The following is a 27,362-nucleotide window of genomic DNA, read 5'->3' as shown; positions in this document are numbered from 1 at the left end:
AAGTCAATTATTAATCTGTTAATATTTCTTGAATGCACGTTCTCTTAAAGGTATCAATCCAACCTTTGCCGTGGAACTATTACTACCTCATTAGGTTTAAACCAGGGGACTCTTTTTACGGTTGCAACAGGCACGCCAGTCAGAGTCGTGGAAGGACATATTTTGTTATCATTATGTATAGATTTATTTTGCGGAGGTTATACGTGGCTCAAAAGCCTTCCGTGAATATATTTGGATCGTGTGTGTTGCCAGCAAATTGTGACAAGTCTATTGCTTCGATATTAAGGTGAGCTGCTTTTACCTTTCCATGTTTTATACATGTGGTGCCTATTCTTACATTGTGCGTCTGTACTAATGTGCATGTGTACAAATGGAATTGTATTAAAGAGTAATACTACACACTTCACTTATAGTTTATGTAACTCAGTATAATACAGTAGTACAGCAATTTACGTACTCAATTGGTTCCGTGACCGTGCTCTTAACTCCAAAACACTTGTATCTCAAATCAACGTTTCTCGTTTAAATGAATTGAAATCAAACAGCACAATTTTAATATGTGACATACTGTTACACCTTTCCTGCTGTTCAGCTCCTAGACTTCGCTCCAGGAGCGTTCCCTCCAGGGCCCATGTTTTCGTCGGGGGGTAACACCCTTCACTTTAAAGTAAAGTAAAGTACCAATGATTGTCACACACACACTAGGTGTGGTGAGATTATCCTCTGCATTTGACCCATCACCCTCACCCCCTGGGAGGTGAGGGGAGCAGTGAGCAGCAGCGGTGGCCGTGCCCGGGAATCATTTTTGGTGATTTAACCCCCAATTCCAACCCTTGATGCTGAGTGCCAAGCAGGGAGATAATGGGTCCCATTTTTATTGTCTTTGGTATGAACTTACGACCTACCGATTTAGGGCACCCGGCAATGGGTCTGCTAAGCTCTGCTTTCGGGGTTGAAATGACGAGGCCGCCGATTCATGACAATTTGGTTGCTTTATTATAAGTTTTTCAGGACACAACCGGCCGCTTTCCTCACTCTACTACTACTGCACATGCAACCACTCAAGTCTCCTGACTCGACTACACACTCTTTGACGTCACTCGCCCAACACACTGCCATTCTTGCACACACACATTCGCTACTATCATAACAATGCTTTTGAAAAGAATACTTTTAGGGTAAGAAATATTGTATAAATCATGCGATGTACTACTGACAACTACAGTAGTTTTATGACGTAATGTAATAATAATTTTCAGCATTTACCTTGGAGAGTGGACTCCTACAGCATCTCTTTCCAGCAGATTTTCCATCAAACAAACTATCAGCAGCTTTTTCATATTTTCATGGATGAATACCCACCGTTTAGATACTATTTTGACATTCTTGGCTGGCGTTCGACTCATTCTGCTTCTATATTATGCAGATTAGCAGTGATTTGCGCCAATGGCATCGCTAACTTGGCGACACACTCTGTCATGTTTTGATGATTTACTTTTTTAATTCAGTGAATATCATCCACTTCTTCTTTTCAGCACAGTCCTTCACTCTCACTTTCTTCCTTCTCATGGTTGACACGAAAAAAACACAGTTAAAACGATTTGTCTAGCTATTAGCTAATGCTAGCTAGTAAAACCAGATGTTTTGGTGGGATCTTGGGTAGTTTATAGTGACATTTGCTACGCAAATGCTAATGGCAGAGATGCCTGTAATAGTGTTATGTTTTACAGCAGTTTTTAATTTAGTTTCAGTCATAGTCCTTTTACGAACATGTATTTTGATTTTATACATATTTTAGTCATCTAAATGAATTTAGTTGCAGTTGACTAAATTATAAAGGATAACCCATCTTTGAAGTTGTCTTAAAACCACTTTTATTTTTGCAAGGCATCTCAAAAACTCATAACAAGCAACCAGTGATATATATATATATATATATATATATATATATATATATATATATATATATATATATATATGTATATGTATGTATATATATATATATATGTATATGTATGTATATATATATATATATATATATATATGTATATGTATATGTATATATATATATATATATATATATATATATATATATATATATATATATGTGTATATGTATATATATATATATATATATATATATATATATATATATATATATATATATATATGTATGTATATATATCACATAGCAGAGGGGTTAGTGCATCTGCCTCACAATACGAAGGTCCTGAGTAGTCTTGGGTTCAATCCCGGGCTCGGGATCTTTCTGTGTGAAGTTTGCATGTTCTCCCCGTGACTGCGTGGGTTCCCTCCGGGTACTCCGGCTTCCTCCCACCTCCAAAAACATGCACCTGGGGATAGGTTGATTGGCAACACTAAATTGGCCCTAGTGTGTGGATGTGAGTGTGAATGTTGTCTGTCTATCTGTGTTGGCCCTGCGATGAGGTGGCGACTTGTCCAGGGTGTACCCCGCCTTCCGCCCGATTGTAGCTGAGATAGGCTCCAGCGTCCCCCGCGACCCCGAAGGGATTAAGCGGTAGAAAATGGATGGATGGATGGATATATCACATAACTGTCTTTCTTTGTGTGTTAGCATGGAAAATGTAAAATCTGGTGTTTTCGGTTGTCATGTTGTGCAATTGATAGCTGAACAATGTGCCAAAAACAATGATTAAAGTGCACTTTACGAGTATCTTGCTTAATAAATTGGTGGAGAAGTATGCCCATGGTGTCCTACAAAAGTAGTGGTAAAGTATGCGGTCTTGCTCCTGCGCTACCATCTTTAATGGTAACAGTAATTCAGTTCAGTTCGAGCAATTTCGAAATATTAGCTTCGGCCTACTTACTGTTGCACAGATGTCTCAATGATTAGCCGACAGACGGCGCTCCACGTTCGTTGTATTTTTAACAGAGAAAACCTAGCCACTGTTTGTTTCCCAGTAAAATATCCGAACAGCGTGCATTGCACAGACAGTAGTTCTGTGATTGGATAGATTCCTAACTTGTGCCACCCGCCTAAAGACCAAATTAAAATGTTAAGTTTAAAGTTAAAGTACCAATGTGTGATTGGATTTTGTCACTGTCAACAATTGGCCCCTTTTTAATACGTTGACTAAATTGTCAATACATTTCGTCATTATTTTCGTCAACGTGCATCTGTTGTGATTAGATATCGTCCTATTTTAGTCAAGGGAAACTAAGTCATTGACGATAACTAAGACAACAAATTTTACTCAACCAAATTAACACTGGTTTATAACTAAAATTTTTGCTTGGAACCTAAATCATAACAGTTATCCAAGAGACCGCTTTTATCTTAAAACCTTAAGTTGAGGTACCACAATACTGTTATTTAGGAGTAATACTGCATTCAAGTAATACATATTTATTCATATGCCTAAGTATAATACTGTTATTTAGTAGTAATACTGCAAACTAGTAATACTTAGTAATAATTACGAATCTGACTTGCAACTTTTATTTCCCTCTTAGACTGCCCAGTGTGTGTAGCGCTAAATGCCTCAGCACACATTCAAACAGGTTTTGTGAGAATAAAAACAATGTTGCCAACTCCAATAATGAAGACTCCACAGAGACCCAAACAGTCTCTAAACAACAAACTGCACATTCCAGTGACATTAAGAAATTGGATGAGGAAAATGATCGAGACAATATCAAGAAAACAGATGTAATTAATGTGCAAGATGATGCTGCTGAGGGAAAAGAACTTGATACGTCGAAAAGCGGGAAACAGAGTCTACTTGATCTTCTGGGAGCCATGAAGGTGGATGTCACCAGCAAGAAGAGGCTAAAACTGTTGAAAATTAAGCCAAGTGTTTCCATCCCGACCTCAAGGCCAATGGAAAGCAAGTTTCAGGAGGATTCTGTGGATATTTCATCTCAAAGGTGAGACATAATTTGATCGTATTGAAGTTGTAACTCTGCTGTCTAGTAATCTCCCTTGGTCTGCATTGGTCTCTTTTTTTATTGATCAATTCTGTCTCACTTTTTTTTTTAGACAAACCCTGGCTCCGGAATTGGTCGCAGCTGCCTCTGCTGCTGCTTCCACTCTTCCGAACCGCATCCAGGCCGAGTCTGAGCTGCTCAAGCAGCTGAGGCAGCACGAGGACCTCACTGAGGCTCAAAAAAAGGGAGAGGCCCACGACCTCGGGTACATTTTTGCTAATCCTATATGCATTTTTCTCCTGGTGCCATCAACAGCTAAAACCTCCAGCATATCACCACTTTAATCTAGTATGACCCAATAGATGGATACTTGGAAATGGAACTGACTTTGTTACAGCAGCCACATTTACAGACAGTAAAGCTGCACGGACGGAGAACAATACATAACAGCTGGATAAAAAATCATGCTTTTATAAAACAAATATGTTTTGATTAACACTTTAGTTTGCAGCAGTGCAGTTAGCAGAAATTAACCCTGCAAACTCTTAATGATTTCTTAGAGTGATTCTAGCTGACATGAAAGTGTCAGTGAAAAGTCAAGCCAACAGACGGAACCCTCAGCCGGCCAATGAGATCCGGTTTGACGACGACGGGCAGGGCTACAAGCACAACAGAGGAGTCACTTCAGAGCTGGATGGCGTTCGCAGAAAGTACATCACCATATTTTTATTTATCCACATCATTTTTATAATGTCGAAGAGGTCAGTATATCTTTTGGTCATGAAAATGTCATTTTATGAATGAGAATTAAAAAACAAAAAAAATGATTGGTTTAATTTTGAAATACAAAAGATTATATTGAAAAACAAGGGGTTATTCTTTTTTCATGTCAAAAAGCAATAACTACATCTAAAAATGGGTTGATTTTCATTTTATATTTCCATCCATCCATGCATCCATTTTCTACCGCTTGTCCCTTTTGGGGTCGCGGGCGTTGCTGGAGCCTATCTCAGCTGCTTTCATATAACAAAATAAAAATCACAACAGAAATAAAAGAACTGACCAAAAACATATGCCTTTTTTTCCCCATCCTGACACCAAATCAAAAGTTGCAAGACCGCAGACCAGCCTGTCAGGAAAAAAAAAACAGTTGTGTATTTCAGAATAAGATTCAAATGAACCAATCGTTTTTATGTTTTTCAATTCCCATTCATAAATTGAAACTATCAACGACCGAAACATACACTGACAAAAAGAGAAGCTTGTGGTTAATCTTTTCATTATTCAGTTGTTTTTTGTTTTTTTACAGGAAAGTCTTGTTCTCTGGAAAAAAGCTTAACATCTTCTCCCTTCCTACTGATGAAGAGAAAGTTACTGAAACAGTTGGTAATTATTAGTTGAAATTACTTCATTAGTGTAATTTACAGTAAAACCACTTGGAATTTGATTACAGTTTTGAGGAACATTATGGCGTCAAAGCAGTGCCAAAATCTGCATGCATAAAGACCACTCTCTTCGCAATGTGGCTTTTAGTCTGCGTGCGTTGGGACAATCACTCAAGCAGCAAATTAAAGCGGACTCAGTTGGACTGCCTCTAAGTAATTTTGCAATTTTCTAACAAAGCAAATATGCCTGATAGAAAACACTCGAAGGCAGTATGTCTTAACCATAGGGCCATTGTTGGGCCGCTAGCGCACATTAGAGGGCCGCAAAAAATCATCTGTTTCTTTGCTGTGGTCCGTATGGGCCGCAGCGATACTCAGTTGTAATCCACTTTTCCACCACTCGTGGCAGTAATGACAATATCAAACAAACACAACAAGTCTAGAGCTAAAATCGTAGATAAGTTTTAAAGCGCAAAAATTATGACTAAAATGGTGAAGCTGTAATATTCATTTGCACTTGGATTTTATGGACAGTTTAAGAAACATATTTATTGCTAATTTATTTATTTAAGCACATCGTAATTGTAAGGTTATTATGTTTGAGACCCTTCTGATGCAGTATATTTAGTTAGTACTTCTTTTTCTAATCAGCCTGATCTAAGCCGAAGATTTATGTGTAAAATAAATAATAATTTTTGTGATTAACACATATTTTAAAAAAATCATTTGACAAGGTTGTAAAACATAAGTATGTTAGATATAACTATTTTTAGGTTTAAAACCAAGAGTAAGATTACTAATTCAGTGTTGATATTTGAGTGGGACCCAAGCCCCTCTGTAGTGGAAAAGTTGGGCCCCCAGGTCGAAAAAGTTAGAATCCTTGCTCTAAGGTACAGTAAGGCTGTACTTTTCCAAATGCGCTAGCCACGATGCTAATTTAAATGGGTTTGCTACTGATTAGCATTAGCGATTTCACACGCCGATTTCAACACCTCCAAATTTGGTAATGAAAACTACAACTAAGATGCACGTTACAATCAAACAGCTGGTATGTAATAAGTACAATACTTACAGTACATTGAAAGTCCGATATAACGTGGGGTCCAGAAAATATCGACCACGTAATTCAGGGTGACTAACCCATCATTGTGTTATGTCAAACTTGTTGATTGTTGAATAGTGCCCCCATGTGTGACGTGAATGGTGGAAAGTCACAGAATGAGTGGGGCACTAATCTCCAATAGGTAGGGTTGATACAGTATTGATAACCAATAATTTGGTGGAAGAAAACAACGCAGTTGACTCTGGTGGACAAAACGGGCAAAAATTTGCGGCCCATGGCACAACCGCATTAAATACTACTAGGGCTGGGCGATATGGCCTTTTATTAATATCTCGATATTTTTAGGCCATTACACGATATATATCTAGATATTTTGCCTTAGCCTTGAATGAACACTTGACGCATATAATCACAGCAGTATGATGATTCTATGTGTATACATTAAAACATTCTTGTTCATACTTCATTAATATATGCTTATTTTAAACTTTCATGCAGAGAGGGAAATCACAACTAAGTCAATTTACCAAAACTGTATTTATTAAACAGTTATTAAACAGTGGCACAAACATTCATGTCATTTCCAAAACAGAATGTGCAAGATTGTCAGAGACATTTTAAAACAAGCTATAAGTGCACTTTTGTGCATGATGTCACTAAGATGACATATCAAAACAACACTAAATTAAAGTTCACTTTTTGTACAGAACGCCACTACAATAGTTTAAAACAAATAAAGTGCACATTTGTGCATGATGTCACACAAGATATTTCAATAACTGTCAAATAAAAATGAGCTGCATTATAGGAAATCAGAGTGTATGTCCTTCGCACATACATTAATTGATTAACGTGGACCCCGACCAAGTTGAAAAACTTATTCAGGTGTTACCATTTAGTGGTCAATTGTACGGAATATGTACTGTACTGTACAATCTACAAATAAACGTTTCAATCAAGCAATCAATCGCTATGTGGTAGGTTCCTGCAGACGTTATCGCCTTCTGTTGTTGACTATTTTTTTCATACGGTGTTGATCTGGAAATGGTTGCTTTGGCATTTTGTTGGTGTGGCACCGAACGGAGATGTTGACATGTGGAGTTTCAAGCACTCCTTATTCTCTAGTGGGTGACTTTTCAAATGATGCTACATTAGCAGTGGTGCTACTTTTTGTAGCAACGCTTTTGCCGCATAATTGTTCGTTATCTTCCCGCTTGAAGCCAAACCACCGCCAGACGATGGACCCTGTGCTGTTTTTTTTGGGAATTAATTCTTCCTTCATTTGTTACCAGATTCGCACCTTCTCTCTCTTGTATTACCACTCGCACCGCACCGTTAGCATCACAGCTAACGTTCCCATGTCGCTACCTGTCTGCTCCGCTGGAGCGTGTGACGTTGCACACGTGACGTGTGTAAGAAGGTGTGCTTGTTTTAAGTGTCTGTAAGAAAGAGAGACAAGATAGAGGGAGAAATGCATACAGTGTAATGCCCGCAGCTAAAAGCAACTGCGTGAGAACGTATACTCGAATATCACGATATAGTCATTCTCTATATCGCACAGAGACAAACCCGCGATATATCGAGTATGTCGATATATCGCCCAGCCCTATATACAACTTTGCATTATATGGAACCGTGTTGTATTGGAGTGTGTTTGTAGGGCGCAAGAAAAAACTAAACTTTCAGGTTAATGGCAAAAACTACTCCCTGATTAGGCAGCTCATTGTAGCCTGTACACTACTTTTATCCAGTGTCTTGGAATTGCAACTGCATGTTAAGTCTAATACTTGCAAATGATACTCTGATGTCTAATAAATCCAGATATAACAACTGGACAGCACAGTTATCTTTACTCAGTGTGAAATATTAAATGTTTTTTTAAATTTAGTTATTAAGCAAATTAACATTTATTAACACATGAGCACACACAGACATACTGTAAATTGTACCGTTGAGTACCTGGGTATTGAGTCTCAGGTACCTGAGAATTGATATTGTTTCGATACAAATGTGAAAGGTACCCATCCCTACTTACAAGGTGATCAAATTTGTATGTTATTTTTTTGTTTTCATTTTAGACACATAATGGCTTAGTTTGTCTAAAGTTTAGACTCTAAAGCAGTGGTTCTTAACCTTGTTGGAGGTACCGAACCCCACCAGTTTCATATGCGCATTCACCGAACCCTTCTTTAGTGAAACATAAAAAAAATATTTTTTTTAAAATTCAAGGCAAAGTTATATGTTTTTTTACTGGTGCACAAAATGAACCGTGCATGAACATCACCTTGTTCAAAGAACAAAACCAACACAGTGCATGAACTCACAACAAATGACAGACCTGCAAATCAGTGCGACTTCTGTTGTTGCCTTTGAGAGACCAGTTCAGATATGCGTGGCTTCACCTTGGCAAGTGCCACTCTCATGTCATTTTAAATGATAAATGATAAAATAAAATTATTTATTTATTTTCACAGCAAAGTCTGTTCCTTTTCTTCGTTTTCCACCCAGACATACAATACTAGTACACAGCTCATGAAAAATAATATTTTTTGTTATTGTCATTGTAGGTGGGCCAAAACACTTATGTTAGAAAATAATCTCATGGAAATGACAGCTGTCATTTGATTATAATAATAAAACATTTAATTTTTATTATTTAGTCAGGTTTGGGAAAGGTGTGCTCACACGTGCTCCACTGAATGCTCAAGGGGTTTTTGCGTTTGCTCACACGTATGGAAAATTATAGGAAACATTGTTTGAGGGTATCCATAATACGCCGATAGGGAGAAGTTTTTATTTACACAATGAGTCGGGTGTGTCTTGACCTCCGTGGCGGAGGCTCCGCCGAACCCCTGAAGCCAACTCACCGAACCCCTAGGGTTCGATCCAACCCAGGTTAAGAACCACTGGGTTAGAGGGTTAGGGTTATAATAAGGCCATGCCGAATAAGGCATTAATAAGTACTTAATAATGACTAGTTAAGGGCCAATATGTTACGTGTTTGCGTGTTAATAAGCAACTAATTAATGGTGAATATGTTCCCCATAATAAAGTGTTACCATGTTTTTTTTACTGGTGCACAAAATGAACCGTGCATGAACATCACCTTGTTCAAACAACAAAACCAACACAGTGCATAAACTCACAACAAATTACACACCTGCAAATCAGTCTGACTTTTGCTGTTGCCGTATCCGTAATAGGGAGAAGTTTGTATTTACACGATGAGTCGGGTGTGTTTTGACGTCCGCCGAACCCCTGAGCCCGACTCACCGAACCCCTAGGGTTCGATCGAACCCAGGTTAAGAACCACTGCTCTCACGGCTACTCTTGTTTAGAAGGGACACAGTTTTACAGTAACAGTTCCCCTTCATTGGCTCTGCATGGATACAGTAGGCACTTTAAGTGACCAATCAGAAAGATGCCGTATATTCAATGGCCACCCCAAGTGCCAAAAGGGTGGAACACCACACGTGTGGAGAAACAGAAAACGAGCGCAAAATGAGTCTAAGTGTGTATTTTACGCACTACGATTTTGGCACTGTTTTGATTCCATGAAATAGAATAACACATCCATCCATTTTCTACCGCTTGTCCCGTTCGGGGTCGCGGGGGTGCTGGAGGCTATCTCAGCTGCATTCGGGCGGAAGGTGGAGTACACCCTGGATAAGTCGCCACCTCATCACAGGACCAACACAGATATACAGACAACATTCACACTCACAATAACACACTAGGGCCAATTTAGTGTTGCCAATCAACCTATCCCTGGGTGCATGTTTTTGGCGGTGGGAGGAAGCCAGAGTACCCGGAGGGAACCCACGCAGTCACGGGGGGAACATGCAAACTCCACACAGAACAAAAAATCCTCAATCATTTGAATCGCTAAGTGACATCACTAGACCTCATTTGAATTCAGTTCAGGGAACCTCAAAGGCTATCTCTGTGCATTTTGCTTTTTTTGACATGTATTACGAAAGAAGGATCAAACTCAACAAGGAATGTTTTATTTTAGAAGAGAGATGGATGAATGGAAACACTGTTAGTTGGTGAATGTTTGACCCTTTAACTGATTATTTCTCATGCAAAAACTGAAATGAATAGTGTTCAATCTCAGAGGTTCCAGTGTTTTTGCGCATATGAGTATTACCGTAATAATTCGGATATAAGACGACTTTAAATATTACATTTTCTCAACTCCTATGTAAATGTTGCTTTTTAGCACGTCCAACGCTGTGGGACGTGGATTTCGCTACACAACTGTCTTCAGCGGCCAACCAAATGCCCCAGAATGCCTTTGACAAAATGATCAAATGGACCAAAGAGGGCACATTGTGGCAGTACCCAATTGACAATGAAGCATGTAAGTAAATGATATTGTATGTACTCTTGTTGAATATGTGGAGGAAGCAAAAAAAAAAACTTACAATGCTTTTGTTCATTTGTCAGGCTTTGACGAGGACGCCAGAGTCCCCTTCCATGAACATGTCTTTCTTGAGAAGCACCTAGAGGAGGGCTTCCCCCAGCGAGGTCCAGTACGTCACTTCATGGAGCTTGTGGTAGTCGGTTTGTCCAAAAACCCCTATCTGACCGTCCAGCAGAAGAAGGAGCACATCTCCTGGTTCAGAGACTACTTTAACCAAAATCAGGATGTCCTCAAGGAAGCTAAGGTTTATCTTAATTAAATTTGTGCTACATTTCCTAAGCCCCTTTATGATTAGCAAGGCTACTTTTGTTTTTGTGCAGAAAGTCAAATGATGCTCTTGTACAAAATATATAATAAATTGTAGGGGTGTAACGATTGATTGATGCATCAATAGATCAATTTATATTCCTACATTTCAAGTACCGGTATATCCTGGAAAGGTATCGATCCAGGGTCGTTTTAAAAGGGACTTGATTCATTTTATCGATGCTAAAAAAAGGAAAACATTGGATTTAAGAACGGCACACTTTTTATGAAGTTTAGCACTTTTAATGATAAGGGCATTAAACGTTCAGTCTGTCGACCCATCTGTGGCCTCAGCAAAACAAAAATGGCGGATACCTGCGGTGGTGGAGAAAGATCATAACAAACGCAAATGCCACATGACAGGGTCATTAATTACAACACAAAAACTTTAAGCTGCAGCACACTTGCAAAAGCCACAACAAATACAAAGGACACAACCCAATAATATAAAGCCACAACACTAATTTAAGTCACAAAGGACACAATGGAAGTAACAACAAAGCAAGTTTCAAGCTAGTTTGGGGACAGCGTGGCTCAGGTGGTACAGCGGCCTTGCCAGGAACTTGAGGGTTCCAGGTTCGATCCTAGCTTCTGCCATCCAAGTCACATCAGTTGTGTTCTTCGGCAAGACACTTCACCCTTGCCCCTGATTGGATGGGGTTAGCGCCTGCATGGCAGCTTCTGCCATCGGTGTGTGAATGTGGAAATAGTGACCAAGCACTTTAAGTAAAGGTAGAAAAGCGCTAAACAATTATAATCCATTTACAATTCCATCATTTACGGCGACGCATCGACTTCCGTAACACAAAAACATGAAACATTAACAACTGGCAGCCAACGAATAATAAACACAAGAGCTAGATCAAGGAGGCCACGTAAATTAGGAAGCCAGGGGTCAACACCATCAACAGGGGTGAGGTGGCATACATGCTGCAGCACAACTGGGACACTGTCCTTCATGGCGACACCAGGGCAGAGAACAGATATGGGCGGGTCGGGGAACTTTATTTAACAGGTAAATCGACTATTAAGAGTTTTATTGAACATGTATTGAATACTGAAAATGTGAGCAGAAAAGTGTTGGATACACTATCCAAATAGGATGTGAATGCATTAGCCATTAATTGTTTACTTGCTTGTTTGTATCCATTATTAACTTATACATAATTCCCTTACAAGAAATTACAGTAATATAGGAAACTTCACCTGAAGTGTCCAATATCTAGTATTTATTTCCCAGTTACAATGGTTGAGTTTTGTTTGCTAAAAGTTACTGTATTGGCAACCACAAGTTCTGAATCGAATCAAATCGATGTTAAAACGAACCGTTATACCCCTAATAAAATGCAAAACTTTGGTAAAGTAACTTGGTGTTCAAACATAAAGATTTATTAATCACTTGCTTGCATTCATTAATACAATACAGGTCAAATATGTTGAAATAATTCAGTCATACTGAAAAAAAAAAGTTTAATGGTACATGTTTGCTGATTAGTTGACAGCTGAATGAATCGTTGGCATGTTTTAGGCAGCTGTTGAGATCGGGCCGTCATTATGATTAATGGTGTTTTCTTTGGCAGGCAGTGATATAGGTTCATGTTGGCCTGTTGCATCTAGGACCTCGGCTCGTTTACAGTACATGTTTAAATAGAACTTGAACCTTGTGCCCTTTGCGAGGAAGTGCTTTTGAAGTCCTGAACATTTGAACAATGAAGCATACAGTTTCTTAGTGGTGACCCTCGACTTTATTTGTTGTCTGAGAAATCGTGGAAAAAGGAAAGCTTGACATTTGAAAACACTCCCGCTTCCACATTTTGTTCACTTTTCCTTAAACACTCATGAGTGGCGTGATGATGTGTTGGCAACTTGGCTAACTGCATGGGGGAAAAGGTGTACCGGTATGTTTGTACACCTGGACGACTGTGGACAATAATGTGGCGATTCATGACTCAGAAATACTGAGTACCATACGGCAGTGGTCCCCAACCACCGGTCCGGTCCGTGACGCATTTGCTACCAGGCCGCACAGAAACATTAATTAATTTATAAACTACCGCTGTCCCACTAAACACATCAATAAGCTTGTTAACAGATATATATTAAAACTCCTTTGTTGTAGTACATGAGACAATGGACATATTGAATGTTAATGTGCCAGACTGTAGACAAAAGTTAATTTTTTCTACTCATTTTTTTGCTGTTTTTATTTGCCACACGTAAGCTGGTCCGTGAAAATAATGCATACATTAAAGCCGCCCCCAGTGGAAAAAAGGTTGGGGAACCTTGCCATACGTTATATTGTTTGTGCGCACTAGTTTTCATTGAAACACACCACTAGAGGGCACTACCAACAAAATTGCAAGTTTGCTCAAGAAATGTACTTTTTAAAATTGTTGCCGGGACTCTCGTATTACTTATGATCATCCATCCATTATCTACTGCTTGTCCCCTTTGGGGTTGCTGGAGCCTATCTCAGCTGCATTCGGGCGGTAGGCGGTGTACACCCTGGACAAGTCGCCACCTCATCGCAGGGCCAACACAGATAGACAGACAACATTCACACTCACATTCACACACTATGGCCAATTTAGTGTTGCCAATCAACCTATCCCCAGGTGCATGTCTTTGGAGCACGGGTAGAACATGCAAACTCCACACAGAAAGATCAATGAAATCAAAACCAGGAAGCAACTTAGTGAAATTGGAGGGTCCAAGTATTGTGTTGAAAAGTACAAAAAAAAGGCTAAACTCTTCGCGTGTGTGCTTGCATTTCTTTAAAAGGCTTACTTTGTGGTGGTGAGAATTATTTATTAGAAATACGCTTGATTGGACATGAACAATGATTGGGGGGGGAAAAAACATACGCGAATCCTCACGCTGCGGAAGAATGCAGATGACCGAGCATGTGACAGGACGTGAAGGCATCATCGGCTGCTCTTGTCACAGAGCGCGAGGCTTGAGTTGAAACCAGTCGGCTGAGGATGCCGTGAACGTCACAGCACAACTTCAAAGGACCGCCTTTGCCCGACTGTAACTTGTCTGCGAGCTTTTATTCACGTGTATGTGAGAGTCTATGATCCCGACGGACGCCTTGACCCAGACATGGCCGAGGTCCCACCGCTCCAAGTAGACCCGGACTTTGAGCCTCTTACCCGACCGCGCTCGTGCACCTGGCCGCTGCCGGAGCTCATCGACCCGGCGAGCTCCACCACATCCTCCCCGAGCCCCTCCGTGCCGCCGGGAAACGCCTGCAATCTCGGTTTACTGGAGGAGGATTACGAGGAGGACGGCTCGTATGTGTCCCATTCTGACTTCCATCGTCGCGAGGGGCTGCACCTTCATCCGCACTTGCATCAGCCAGGCCCGCAGCTGCCGGTGCCCCAGCAACAGGTGCCCCCCTTGGGGGGATCCAGCCAGAGGAAGAGCAGCTCGTCCCGGCGGAACGCCTGGGGGAACATGTCATATGCTGACCTCATCACCAGGGCCATCGAGAGCTCACCCGAGAAGAGGCTGACCCTCTCCCAGATTTACGACTGGATGGTAAAGAGCGTGCCTTACTTCAAGGATAAAGGAGACAGTAACAGTTCTGCAGGGTGGAAGGTGAGTGCACTGCTTTCTGCTTATTTCTTGAATCCAAACATAGACATGAACTATAATTATTGGAGAATGCCCTTAATAAGCAGTGCTAATGTGCCCATGAGCAAGGCATCGGACTTGTGCCAGCGTCAATATTATATATTCATTTTTGTGTCATCAAGACACGAACAGCTTTATGCATGTATGCACAATATATGCTCCCTGCATTTAACCCGTCACTGTATTGAACACAGCAAGCAAGCACGCATAAGGAATGAATGATGATGGGAATACAAAATTAATATAATTAGATCAGAGGTCGGGAATTTTTTTGGCTGAGAGAGCCATGAAAGCCGAATATTTCAAAATGTATTTCCGTGAGAGCCATATAATATGTTTTAACATTGAATACAACTAAACAATTAAACATTTTTAAGTAAGACCAACATTTTTAGAGTATAATAAGTCTCTTATTCTTTTTAATAACATTGTTATTCTACAGCTAACAAATAATAAATATAATACTTCTTACCATTAATGCGACTTCTTGAACAGGTGCGATAGAAAACGGATGGATGGATTAAAATGCATGAGAATGTTTTATAATTGAACGTTATTTTTAACACTGTGATTACCAGCGGAATGATTAATTACTTATCGTGTTAAGCAATGTCAGCTAAGATTTATCTGAGAGCCAGATGCAGTCATCAAAAGAGCCACATCTGGCTGTAGAGCCATAGGTTCCCAACCCCTGAATTAGTTCATGTTTGTACAGTACATGCAGCAAAATTGTTCAACCCCTCGCTCATTGTAAATTGTTAGGGTTGCTGAAAAAAATGGATTCACATCTGAATCGTGATTGCTATTTAATACGATTTTAAATTGATTCATAATCATCAAAAATCGATTAAAAAAAAGTATAGTGAAGTGAATTATATTTATATAGCGCTTTTCTCTAGTGACTCAAAGTGCTTTACATAGTGAAACCCAATATCTAAGTTACATTTAAACCAGTGTGGGTGGCACTGGGAGCAGGTGGGTAAAGTGTCTTGCCCAAAGACACAACGTCAGCGATTAGGATGGCGGAAGCGGGAATTGAACCTGCAACCCTCAAAGTGCTGGCACGGCCACTCTACAAACCGAGCTATGCCGCCCCAATGTATAATTTTACATTTTTAAAGCTATGTATAAGTCATACGTTAGCAGCCAAGAGAGTTTTGCAACCTGTAACCCCTTTTGAAAAGGTTTTATATTTTATATACCATTAATGTATTGCTAGAATCAATTTGAATCGAGAATCGTGTTGAATCGAAAATGTATTCTGAATTGAATCGACACACCAAGAATCGGAATCAAATCAAATTGTGAATTGTTGTATGATACATACATAATACACTTGTCCAGAGTGTACCCGAATGCAGCTGGGATAGGGTCTAGCACACGCCGCGACCCCGAAAGGGACAAGCGGTAGAAAATGGATGGATGGATATACAGTAGCATATGTGTATAATGCATATATATGTATATATATATGTGTGTGTGTATATATATATATATATATATATATATATATATATATATATATACTGTATATGTGTGTATACATAAATATGTATACATACAGTAAATCTTTTTGTATGTGTATTTGGCTGAATAATCTAAAGCGCAACTGTATCTATATATAAATATGTATTGAAATTAACAATACATACATATTTTTAAACATAAGATATTTAGTGCTGTCAAATGCTGATTTTTTTAAATCAAATTTATTACTCATGATTTATTAATCATGAGTAATCACAGGTTTTTACTTGCTTGCAAAATACAGATTTAACTTTAAAAAACGGAATTTATACACAAATGCAGTTTTATTGTCAGAATAACAGCTATTTTTTTAATGTTTTACTTGATAGTACATCATTTATTTGCTCAAAACATGGTAACAGTGTTATATAAAGTACCGTCAGGGTTTATTTTGAAGTGAAATTTGCCAGCGAGCACATCAGTTGGCGTCTTTTCACTCATCTTTGCACAGGTGTATGCGTTGACCAGATCACTGACCATATAACAACCTGCTCCAACTTTCAGGTAACCATCCGCAGGTAAGATAAAGGAACATTTGCAGTCAGAATAAATTGTGTGATTAATCTGCGTACATAAATGATTCATGTAATATTTTTTGTGATTAATCACATGAGTTAATTTGTGGTTTTGGATTATATTATATTATTCATTAGTTTGAAAAAAGCTAAATTATCCTGAGCAAACACTCCTCAAATAATAACACTGTTTCGTCTTTCTTGGAAAACCCCTATCTGAAGGGTGTATAGTATTTCAGTAGATCAGAAACAAGTTTGCACCCTTTTGTGACTTATTACAAGGCAAAATTGTTAATCTCAGGCTATGTTGCCACAGCAACCACTTCCACTGAGATGTGATGTGGTCAAACACGACAGAGAGCCTAATTGTTCTCAATTTAGCAACCTTTCACCACACATGGATAATGTTGTTTTTGTTATTCTCAGTGTGCACATGAGTTAAACATTAATAATTCCATGGTTTTTGTCTGAGTCACCTTTTGAGGATTTAAACATTTGATTATTTTGTCGGTCAAGCAACACTTACCTCAATCATATGTTTTTTTTATTGAATAGGGATTATGTGACAACATAAAAGAGGCAATCCTTTGCTTTATATAACACTCCAGTTATATTCAGCAAAGTGCTCTAAACTTGTGTTTTTCTAAAGAAGAAACAATACACCCAGTGTCACCATACACATGCAAATATTGAGATAATATTTGTCCCAAAAGTTTGGAAATGTTGGCACACGATGCACAGACATCCTCAAAAACAAACAGTTGAACCCAACATTGGATAAGTATATAAAGAAATGACTGAAATAGGGTCAAATTAAACCTTATGTTAGATCTTTGCAGCATTTCCATTTTTGGGGCTATGTCAGGAAATGCCTTTGCAAATATAATTTTAATTGTTAACACATCTGAATGAGGGCTTGTGTGGTAAAGCTCTGTTAATATAAAGGCAAATTTAAGTGTAAATGCAGAAGATATATCAATAGAGCTCCCGTCGACAATAACAGGAGGTGACACAAAGAGTTCAATCAGTGTTTGGTGAGTCGTGTGTAGAAGGGGATGCTGGGAAGAACGTCAAACATCCTCCATTCCTGAGCTGTGTGCTCATATCCTCGCGTCCCGTGTCTTCTAGAGTTTCCTCAGCGGATGCTACAGCTCCAAGAGAAAGGGATGGCTACTCTTTACTGCGTCACTTCCTCCTGTGGCCTTTGAACGGGGCCTTTTTACTCAAGCTTGACTTCAGTGATCCCCATTGATGTAGTATTACTCCATTTTACCTTTGTACTTCACTACGATGTTTCTCTTGAAATGAATAGTCAAATGAATAGTCTTTCTTTGTCAAAGTGCTGGCAATTGCCACTTTCCTTGATTACATAGTGGCTAATTTTGCAGTCGTATGCACAAGGTTTGGCCGTACAAAAACAGATAGTACCGGTATACGAAACCTGGGGCAAAATTTTAGTGGAAAACCAATTCAGACGAAAAGTGGGGCGAAAGATAACCAAACTTTCTTTGGTATTTTTTTGGTCAACCTGCCCAATCATACTCTACCCATGAACAGTCAAAAAAGTCATATTCTACAAAATGTTAGCTTAAATAATGCATTTTCAAGCAAAAAAACCACAACTACTATAAAAATATAAATTGTAGGGTTTCCGCAGGGCAAAAAAAAGCATTAAACGTCATTAAATGTTTTTTGCGAAAATGAAGACCTTAAATGGCAAAAAAAAACATTCAATGCCATGTCCAGAGGCATTAAAAATATAATACAATTGTAGGACTTGGCTAATTGTAAATACGTCAATCAATCAAACGATGAATGAAAATGAACTTAAGAACGTTGCGGCCATCGATAAATTGCTACGTCTGTGTGTGCTTCTTTTCTTCTCTGGCTTTCAAACTGGATACACAAGGTTTTGTAAGGTCTGAAATCAAGAAAAGGGCTGCCTCCATAGCGGCTACTGTGCTGGATGGCAAAATCAAACGGCTCTAGAGACCCAATATTTGCAATTGTTACAACTGTCATGTTCAGAAGGGTCACCTGGTGTTGCCAATCAGCTGTTCTCATAGGCGTGGCCATCTAATATACCGAAAATAATGTCTGATTACAAGAACATTTGAAAAGTATATGAATAAGAAGACATCATGAACTTTTTTGGGCACAATCTATTCAAGATGTTAAATTGACTCAGTTTATTTTTAATGCATCTTATTGGCATTTTTCAAATATCAGTCCATGACATGTCTTTTTCTTAAATGTTCAAATCAATCATCCATTTTCCAACACATGAATCATTTGCATTTCTAGTATGATGTTCATTTATTATTCCAGTAAACCTTTTAACTGTTTTTTTTTTTTTTTTTTCAATTGTATCCTGAATAAAAAAATGTATCTTCCAGCTTGTGGCTATTATAAGTCATACTTTCAGAGAATATGCATTACTTACAGCATATTTTAAAGAGATAACATTTTAAAAATGACTTTAGGGTGTATTATATTGATCAACTAATACAGAATTGGATGTTTATTTAGAGGGCCTAATTGCAGTTCTCCTTAAATAATTTTGACTGAAGGTACAGTGTGATGTTTGAAAGGCGGAACCTTTTAATTGGGTATTGTCTAAGTCTGTGCACAAATCAGAACACTGGATGCTACTGCAGAAAAATAAATAAATACAAATAAATGATCAGATGAAACGTTCTTGCAAGCCATTTGTAATTCACTAGATAGTAACAGTTAATATAAACTTTTCAACTATTCAAGATTATCACTGTCAAAAGCTTACAAATTGTCTATGAGGTCGAACATGGGCATTAATTTTTTTTAAGTTGCATTAAAAATGGTATTAAATTAGATTTGCTGATAGTTGTAGAAACCCTGAGTTTTACAGTAGTATTGGCCACTAGATGAGACCAAAACACTCAGAGCTGTGCAGTATTGTGGCGACTGATTGACTCACTCTCAGCGAGTATTACTATATTGAAATAAACGAGTGTAACTGTGACTTATTTACAAAACCGTAAAAAAAATATTATACAATGAAAGGCCTTTAAACAATTAACATGCTATTTTCCTAATTTTTTGCGTGATTAATGCATAGATATTCATGACGAATTTCATTAACAACATAATTTTGGTCCTTAAATCCAGCTTTATATGACCTTACTTGCATGTAGTGATGGGCAGTAACAAACTAAATATAGCTAAGCTACGTAGCTTAACTACATTTTCTAGTAGCTTGACGGTAGTTTAGCTACTTTTAGACCCATGTAGCTAGGTAGCATACATCAAAGCTACAAGCTACAAAGAGAGAAAATGGACTGCGAATATAAGCCAAAAAAATTATGGCGAAAATACCTTGAACTAGATAAATGAGAACATCCATACATACGGTGAAAATCCATGCTGATTGGTTGGTGTTCGTATGATGAGTCACAATTGGCTAAGGTTAGGGCGAAACATTACGGCCTGGCCAATGAGAGCCAAGATAAGGCGGGTCATCGACACCAGGAAGCAAAATCATAAGACATACACTCATGTCACATGACGACGAGGGAGTCAGAGACAGAGGGACGCTTCAAGCTGACCACTCAAAAAAAACATAGTTGGGAATGGCAGAGGAATTATCTCCCGCAGATTAGATTTTTCCTTTAGTGATGAAGTCGACGTTCAGGAAACCCGTAATATTGCGTGTCCTTGGCCATATGTACACAAATGTATGCGTTTGGAGAAAACAATGCCCAAAACCTTCGTTTTTAGTTGTTTACTCTGTGAACCCAAATCATAACTGCTCTCTTTATTTAAGACGAGAACACAAATTTAGGAACACACATTAAAGTGAGTTGAGTTCATGAAAAGTTTTACTGCACAAGACCTTTACCAACTGTTCCCAAACAACACACTAGTCATTGTTTTGGGTTTTTTTTTGTCACATAAATACAGACGGTGGGGTGCGCGAACCCTTAGAGGTAGTTGTAGGGTGTCCCCAACTAAATGATGGATAGTTAATAGTAATAGACCTCAGGCTACTGCATCCAGGCTGCGTGTCTGGAGCTCCTGGGTACCACCATCCATGCCTTCCGGGGCCTGCTGGGTCTAGTCCCCGCGTCTATTGTGGTAGCTTGGTGCTGCAAGGTATTCCGAGGTGCTGCAAGTCGGCCAGCTGCTGGGGTAGTGACCTTGTGTGTCAGCATGTCTGTGATCTTCTTTTAATTCTTTAAAAAAAAAATATATAATAATAATAATAATAATAATAATAATTATTATATACTTGTCCAGGGTGTACCCCGCCTTCCGCCCGATTGTAGCTGAGATAGGCTCCAGCGCCCCCCGCGACCCCAAAAGGGAATAAGCGGTAGAAAATGGATGGATGGATTATTATTATTTTTTTTTTTTTTTTTTTTTTTTTTTTTTTTTTTTTTTTTTTTTTTTTTCCCACTCCCTCAGGGGGGGGAATTCAACAAGGCAGATGCTGGTTGTTCCGTCTCCATCGTTGGGGTCCCTGCGGGTGGGCTGGGTGGTTCCCGTGGCCCCGTGCTGGGTGGTTCTGCGGCGGCTGACTTGGGTGGGGTGGCCCGGGCGGGCCGCGGCGGGGGTGGAGGGTGGGCTCGTGGGGGCCCGGTTGCTGGTGGGGCAGGGGCGGTCTTCCCGTTCGGTTGCGGGGAGTCTCTGGGCTCCCCGGGCGGGGCGTCCCGCCTTTCTGCCCGTGTGGATTGTGGTCTCTCGCTGGCTTGAGGGCTGGCTGTCCCTTGCTGCCGGGCGCGTCTGTCTGTATGGTGGGCCGGGCTCTAGGGATCCTGTCGCTGGCCGGCCTGGCTGCGTGGGGCCGGTGGTCCCTGGTTTCCTGGGCGCTACACCTGCTGTTTGTGGGTTGGGCTTAGGGATGTCCCGATCCAGGTTTTTGCACATCCGATCCGATACCGATACTGACCGATACCGATACTGACCGATAATGGCCTATCCGAGCATGTATTAAAGTTTAAAGTTATTTAGCCTACTTAGTTGGCAGAAACATGTTGAAAAGGGTTTTAGTACTCTTGATAACAACTAGCCAGCTGAATTAGGTGAGTTTGAATAATACACAATGGTTGGTAACAAGAAACTGACCTGTTTATTCAAGGATAAACACAAAATAGACAAAATTATACATGACAAACAGAAATGGCATCATTGAAACAAGGGCTGGGCGATATGGCCTTTTTTTAATATTGCGATATTTTAAGGCCATATTGCGATACACGATATATATCTCGATATTTTGCCTTAGCCTTGAATGAACACTTGATGCATATAATCACAGCAGTATGATGATTCTATGTGTTTTGATTGATTGATTGAGACTTTTATTAGTAGGTTGCACAGTGAAGTACATATTCCGTACAATTGACCACTAAATGGTAACACCCGAATAAGTTTTTCAACTTGTTTAAGTCGGGGTCCACTTAAATTGATTCATGATACAGATATATACTATCAGATATATACTATCATCATAATACAGTCATCACACAAGATAATCACATTGAATTATTTACATTATTTATAATCCAGGGTGTGGAGGGGGGTGCCGGATGTAAGTGTCAAAAAGACAGCCAAAAGAGTTTGATATGAGAATAAATCTAAAGTTAAAATATAGGGTAGAAATGCATCCATTTGCAGGAAATGTAGTCTTGATTTTCAACATTTTCTTTCAAGGCTTGCATGTCTACATTAAAACATTCTTCTTCATACTGCATTAATATATGCTACTTTTAAACTTTCATGCAGAGAAGTAAATCACAACTAAAAAAATCACAATTTTTTTCATACGGTGTTGATCTGGAAATTTTTGCCTCGGCATTTTGATGGTGTGGGCGTGTGGCACCGAACAGAGATAAGCGTCTCGACAGACGTTATAATATTTGAACAATGATAACGAAAACTGTTTTCTCTGTCGTGTCCGTGTGTCGAAAATTGTTATGCGCTTATTTTTTTATTTGATTTTGTGCGTGGCATATAATTGCTATGCGCAGAGGACGTTTAAACAGTGCGCAATTGCACAAGCGTGCACCTTAGAGAGAACGTTGGTCACACGGCTGCGCTAGCATCACAGCTAACGTTAGCCATGCTGCGACCTCTCTGCTCGGGGAGGACGTATACGTATGTGACATATGACGTGACAGTATGTGACGTGTGTAAGAAGGTGCGCTTGCTGTCTGTGAGAAGCACAGACACAGAAAAGAGTGAGAAGAGCCTGTCGTGTAATGCCAGCAGCTAAAAGCAACTGCGTGAGAATCCACAGACCTGTGGATGTGTTGAAGGTGTGCTGGAAAATGCGGAACGGAAATTAGGGAGCAGCAGAAAAGTGGAATGTACTATTTAAATCGGTGCGTTGGAAAACACTGAGCGGAGTTTTTTTTTTTTTTTACTGGATCTGGATCGGCATTTTCCCATGCCTTGCCGATACGCATTTTTTTGCAAATATCGGCGGCCAATCCGATCCAAATATAGGATCGGGACATCCCTAGTTGGGCTCTCTGGGTGGCTGGGACCGTACTCTGGCTCCCACACACACTGGGAGTCATTATATATTGTACATACAGATACACATATACTCACATACACACCGTTATTCATACATACATACATACATAAGTACCTACGCTCCCACATACATACACAAATACAGTACATACCTACAATCTCAAAGTTCGTACATTCACACGCACGTTCATTGTACAAACATACATATACACATACTGTACATATACATTCACTGTACAAACATACACTCATCTTTCATCAAACATAAATTAACGTTGTTACCCGAGGCTAAACTGGGTAACACATGGCACACTGACAAAGCTTAACCTATAGCTGCTATAACAATCTACAAGATTAATATAGGTTGCTTCTCTTTCTTCCCCTCCATTTTTCTGCATTCTTTTGTATCTCTAGTTATCGTTACATATATGTATTGTTGCATTTGAACAACTATAATGTTGATATTAGAGGTAAATTATTGGTATTGTTCATTATCAATAGCGCTATTACTATTGGTATTTGTATTGCTCCATTTGTAGTGTAATAATGCTCATTGTCATTTCTGTATTATTATTTATTTCGCTAACTGCTTCTTTGCAATCACTTTTACCATCATATTTGTACATATCGTATTTGCTGATGTTGCTCTGTTGTTGTTGTTGTTGTTGTTGTTTTTGTCTCTCTGTCTTATACCCCTCTTGTCCCCACAATTTCCCCCTCTGCCTTCCTTTTTTTTCTCTTTCTATCCTCTCCTGCTCCGGCCCGGCTGCACCAAATGATAATATAAATACATTTAATAAAGTCAAATACAAATAAGGCAACAAGAGAAGTATCCTACACTTCACTTCGTGTAGCTTGTAGTGTAGCTTGCTACAGTTCTTCACCTGTAGCTTAGCTACATTTAATCGAGAGCAACTTGCAGTTTAGCTTACTACTTTTTCTAAGTAGCTTGCCCATAACTGCTTGCATGCATGATGACCCCATGACTTAAATATGTTTTATATTCTGACCGCAGCATGCTGCACTTTTTAGTTTTATAGAACACATTCAAACATGATGGCATGGTAGGAATATTAAATTATTCTCATCAAAGTCTTACAGTAGTACATTTTTATTATTGCCAAAGCCTTCATCACATTCTTTTGGGACTTAAAGGAGATCAAAATCCAAGTAGTTGAACTTGGACCTTTTTTATTGATTTTTTTTTCTTTTTTCCGCCATCGTATCTCACAAAAGAACAATACTTTAGGCGACCATTATTAATAAATCAACAGATCTCTCCTTCAACCACTCTATTGTGGGCGTTGGAACTGCTGGCTAATGGTTATTTTTACACTTTCCTGTTAAAAAAAATCCCCCCCCCCACAATGAACTGTGACGCATTTCCTGGCAAGTAGATGGAAAACAGTGCCATGTGTTAACATCCCCGCCCGGCAAAAACACGAGGCTGCCACTTGGAAAAAGGAGAGGGGGAAGAACCACAAATTGTTGTGAATTTCATGCTGTATGGAGTCATTTTGTTCCATTTAAACATTTCTAATGTTATTCTTTCCCTCATTTCATGGCGGATATTTAAGAATCTGCATGTGTGTGAGCACCCGTTAACGTAATGGCAGATAGAGGGCAGCCAATGACCTCACGGTGGAAGGATTTGACTTTGATCCAATAGCTCCGCCTATTAACGACCTCAGGTGGGTGGAGGAAAGGACGAGGGCGATGCTGCTGCCTTCAAAGTTTCCTGTCTGCCTGCTTTTCACTTTGTATTCCCTCTCAAACCGTAGTGTTATCTCAAGATGCCAACAGAGAAGGCCCCTATACGGGAGGGCTTTATTCCACTAATATATATCCATCTATCCATCCATTTCTGCCGCTTGTCTTTCTCGGGTTTGCGGGAGGTGCTGGAACCTATCCCAGTTGCACTCGGGCGGAACAACAATATATATAAAAAAAAATCAGTTTTTCCGTAAAAAGAAAAATAATGTAGTTTTTTACATTTTAGACTTATTTTACCACCCTAGTGTGTGCTCTTTGTGTCATATATACAATTTAATAAAATATTTTGACCATCCTTAATCTTTAGACAATATTCACCAGTATTTTAAATAAAAGCATAGTCATTTTGTAAATGTAAGGCAAGACAATTTTATTTATAGTGCACAATTCGTACACAAGGCAATTCAAAGTGCTTTACAGAAAAAATATTCAAATTAAAAGCAATACTTTAAGTACATTGTGCTTGTGTAAAGTGCATTTTTGAAACCTTTATTTAGCTGTTATTGTGAAGTGGAGAAGTGTGCCGTTGTTCTGAGCTTGACGAGTTTGAGAATGTTTTATTTTCTTATATTCAAACAAAGTGTTACTGTTCAAACTGTGTGCAATGTTACAGTGGCCAAAAATATCAAATATAATTGTCAAATAAAACCTCTAGATTTTTTAAAATGAATACTTGGGCCTACTTCTCTATTGTAATTTAATGTCGGTCGTTATGGTGGCAACTTGTTTCCTGAGGTGGTATTTAGAAAAAAAAGTTTGAGAACCACTGTTTTAGTTGAAGCAGGAATATGTGTGTGATGCAAAAACCTGCTGCTTTTATCCAGACACCAGAATAAAATCATCTGTAATGTATCCACTAAAGGTAAAATGTTGTTAAAAAATATGACTTCAGTTATTTTGAACAGCTACTTAGTTGAGCTTTTTTTTTTATGTGCACATTTTTATTTTTACCCGGGACATTCAGGGACACGGTCTGGATGAGAGACATGTGGATACAATGTTGCACCATGAATAACTGTCAGCCAATTGTCTTGGGAATCACAAGGTTGAGAAAGAAGAGGCCCGCCTGGGAACTTAAGAGGCCCGCTGAGAGTTTAAAGTAACCCCATGGGGGCTTGGGGGCTGGTGGGTTTTTTTTATAAGAAAGTTTCTGGCTGGAGGGAAGGAGGGGAGCTCTCAGCTGACTCACAGGCCTGCATCCAGTCTGCTGTATACCCATGTGCGATTATGTGGAATCCTTGGCATGTGCGCCTTGGCATTGTCCCCGCGAGCCTGCCCAGGATAATAATACCCCCACACGCAGACAAAAAGGACCTTAAACCATTATGCAAAACCAAAAAGTGCATGAGTGGTAAGAGAAGCCAGAGATGACTGCTAATTTGAGTATCTCTGAAGCCTAGGATTGGGGTGTCTATAACACGATTTTCTGTTAACTTTTCTGTTAACTGAGTCAAATCATCCATCGCCAAATACTTTTACTAGGTCATTGCCACGCAAAAATTCCCCAAATATCAATTTCATTTTCCCCCACTTGTTATCACTTTCCATCGTCTCTCCTTCCACTTTGATGAGGTGGTTGAAGTAGGTCGCCCAGTCATGAAGTACTTTGCATCTTGCACTCAGTCTGAAACACATCTTCGTCTTCGTCTGTGAGCATGTTCGTTTTGTGCTTTGCTAAACCACTTTTTGGGTCAAAGGAGAGAAACCGGGGGGTAAGAACAGGAAGTCACTTTGTTAGGAAGTGGCTCATCCTTTGACAGTAAAATCAGTACGTTGTTAGCGGTCTTATTCACGTCATGTAAGGCAGTGGTCCCCAACCACCGGTCCAGGGACCGGTATTGGCCCGTGACGCATTTTTATACGGGCCGCAGAGAAACATTAAATTAATTTTAAACGACTGCATTTTCTCCGACTTAACTTTTCCTTGTCCCACTAGACACACCAATAAGCTTGTTTATAGATGTACAATAAAACTCCCCATAGGAAGTTGCCATTTGTTATAACTTTGTGACATAATACAATCCACATTAATGAACATAGCCACACCTAGTGTTTGTGTGACAATCATTGGTACTTTAACTTTAACTTATATAATATATATATATTGGAGTCAAGGACTGATTCCCATCTGCAATCCCCAGCAGGTTGATGGTAACCTGCTTGGGATCTCATTGCAAAGAAACAAGCCCAGGGCTCCCACTAATTCAGCGTTATAGTGAGTTGTATTTTTCATGCACTTATTTTTGCTTTATCCATCTGGCACAAGTGGAAAGCCGGTCCCTGAAAATAATGCCTACATTAAA

General features: G+C 39.3%; 2 protein-coding genes across 3 annotated transcripts in view; both read left to right on the top strand.

The window, feature by feature from the left end:
- The first annotated feature begins 108 nt into the window (after nucleotides 1-108).
- On the top strand, nucleotides 109-11,160 carry mrps31 (mitochondrial ribosomal protein S31). Of its 2 annotated transcripts, none has more exons than XM_061962276.2 (7): nucleotides 109-286; nucleotides 3,496-3,909; nucleotides 4,022-4,174; nucleotides 4,470-4,619; nucleotides 5,219-5,295; nucleotides 10,580-10,720; nucleotides 10,807-11,160. In XM_061962276.2, the coding sequence occupies exons 1-7, from the start codon at nucleotides 174-176 to the stop codon at nucleotides 11,040-11,042; spliced, it is 1,284 nt and encodes a 427-aa protein (XP_061818260.1). In that variant the 5' UTR covers nucleotides 109-173; the 3' UTR covers nucleotides 11,043-11,160. The 2 variants fall into 2 exon arrangements, with proteins under 2 accessions (XP_061818260.1, XP_061818259.1); XM_061962275.2 differs by having other exon boundaries at nucleotides 4,470-4,670.
- A 2,899-nt stretch (nucleotides 11,161-14,059) lies between these two features.
- LOC133607546 (forkhead box protein O1-B-like) overlaps nucleotides 14,060-27,362 on the top strand; it is a 33,757-nt gene continuing 20,454 nt past the window's right edge. Inside the window, exon 1 of the mRNA XM_061962274.2 lies at nucleotides 14,060-14,689. Coding sequence (XP_061818258.1) covers nucleotides 14,192-14,689 — 498 coding nt within the window. The 5' untranslated portion in view covers nucleotides 14,060-14,191. The remainder of the gene's footprint in view (nucleotides 14,690-27,362) is intronic.

This window comes from Nerophis lumbriciformis, linkage group LG09 (genome assembly GCF_033978685.3).
Source record: "Nerophis lumbriciformis linkage group LG09, RoL_Nlum_v2.1, whole genome shotgun sequence".
In the NCBI taxonomy this organism is placed as follows: Eukaryota; Metazoa; Chordata; class Actinopteri; order Syngnathiformes; family Syngnathidae; genus Nerophis; species Nerophis lumbriciformis.
The sequence above is the reverse complement of the archived record's forward strand: the minus strand, read 5'-3'. Positions and strand labels throughout refer to the sequence as shown.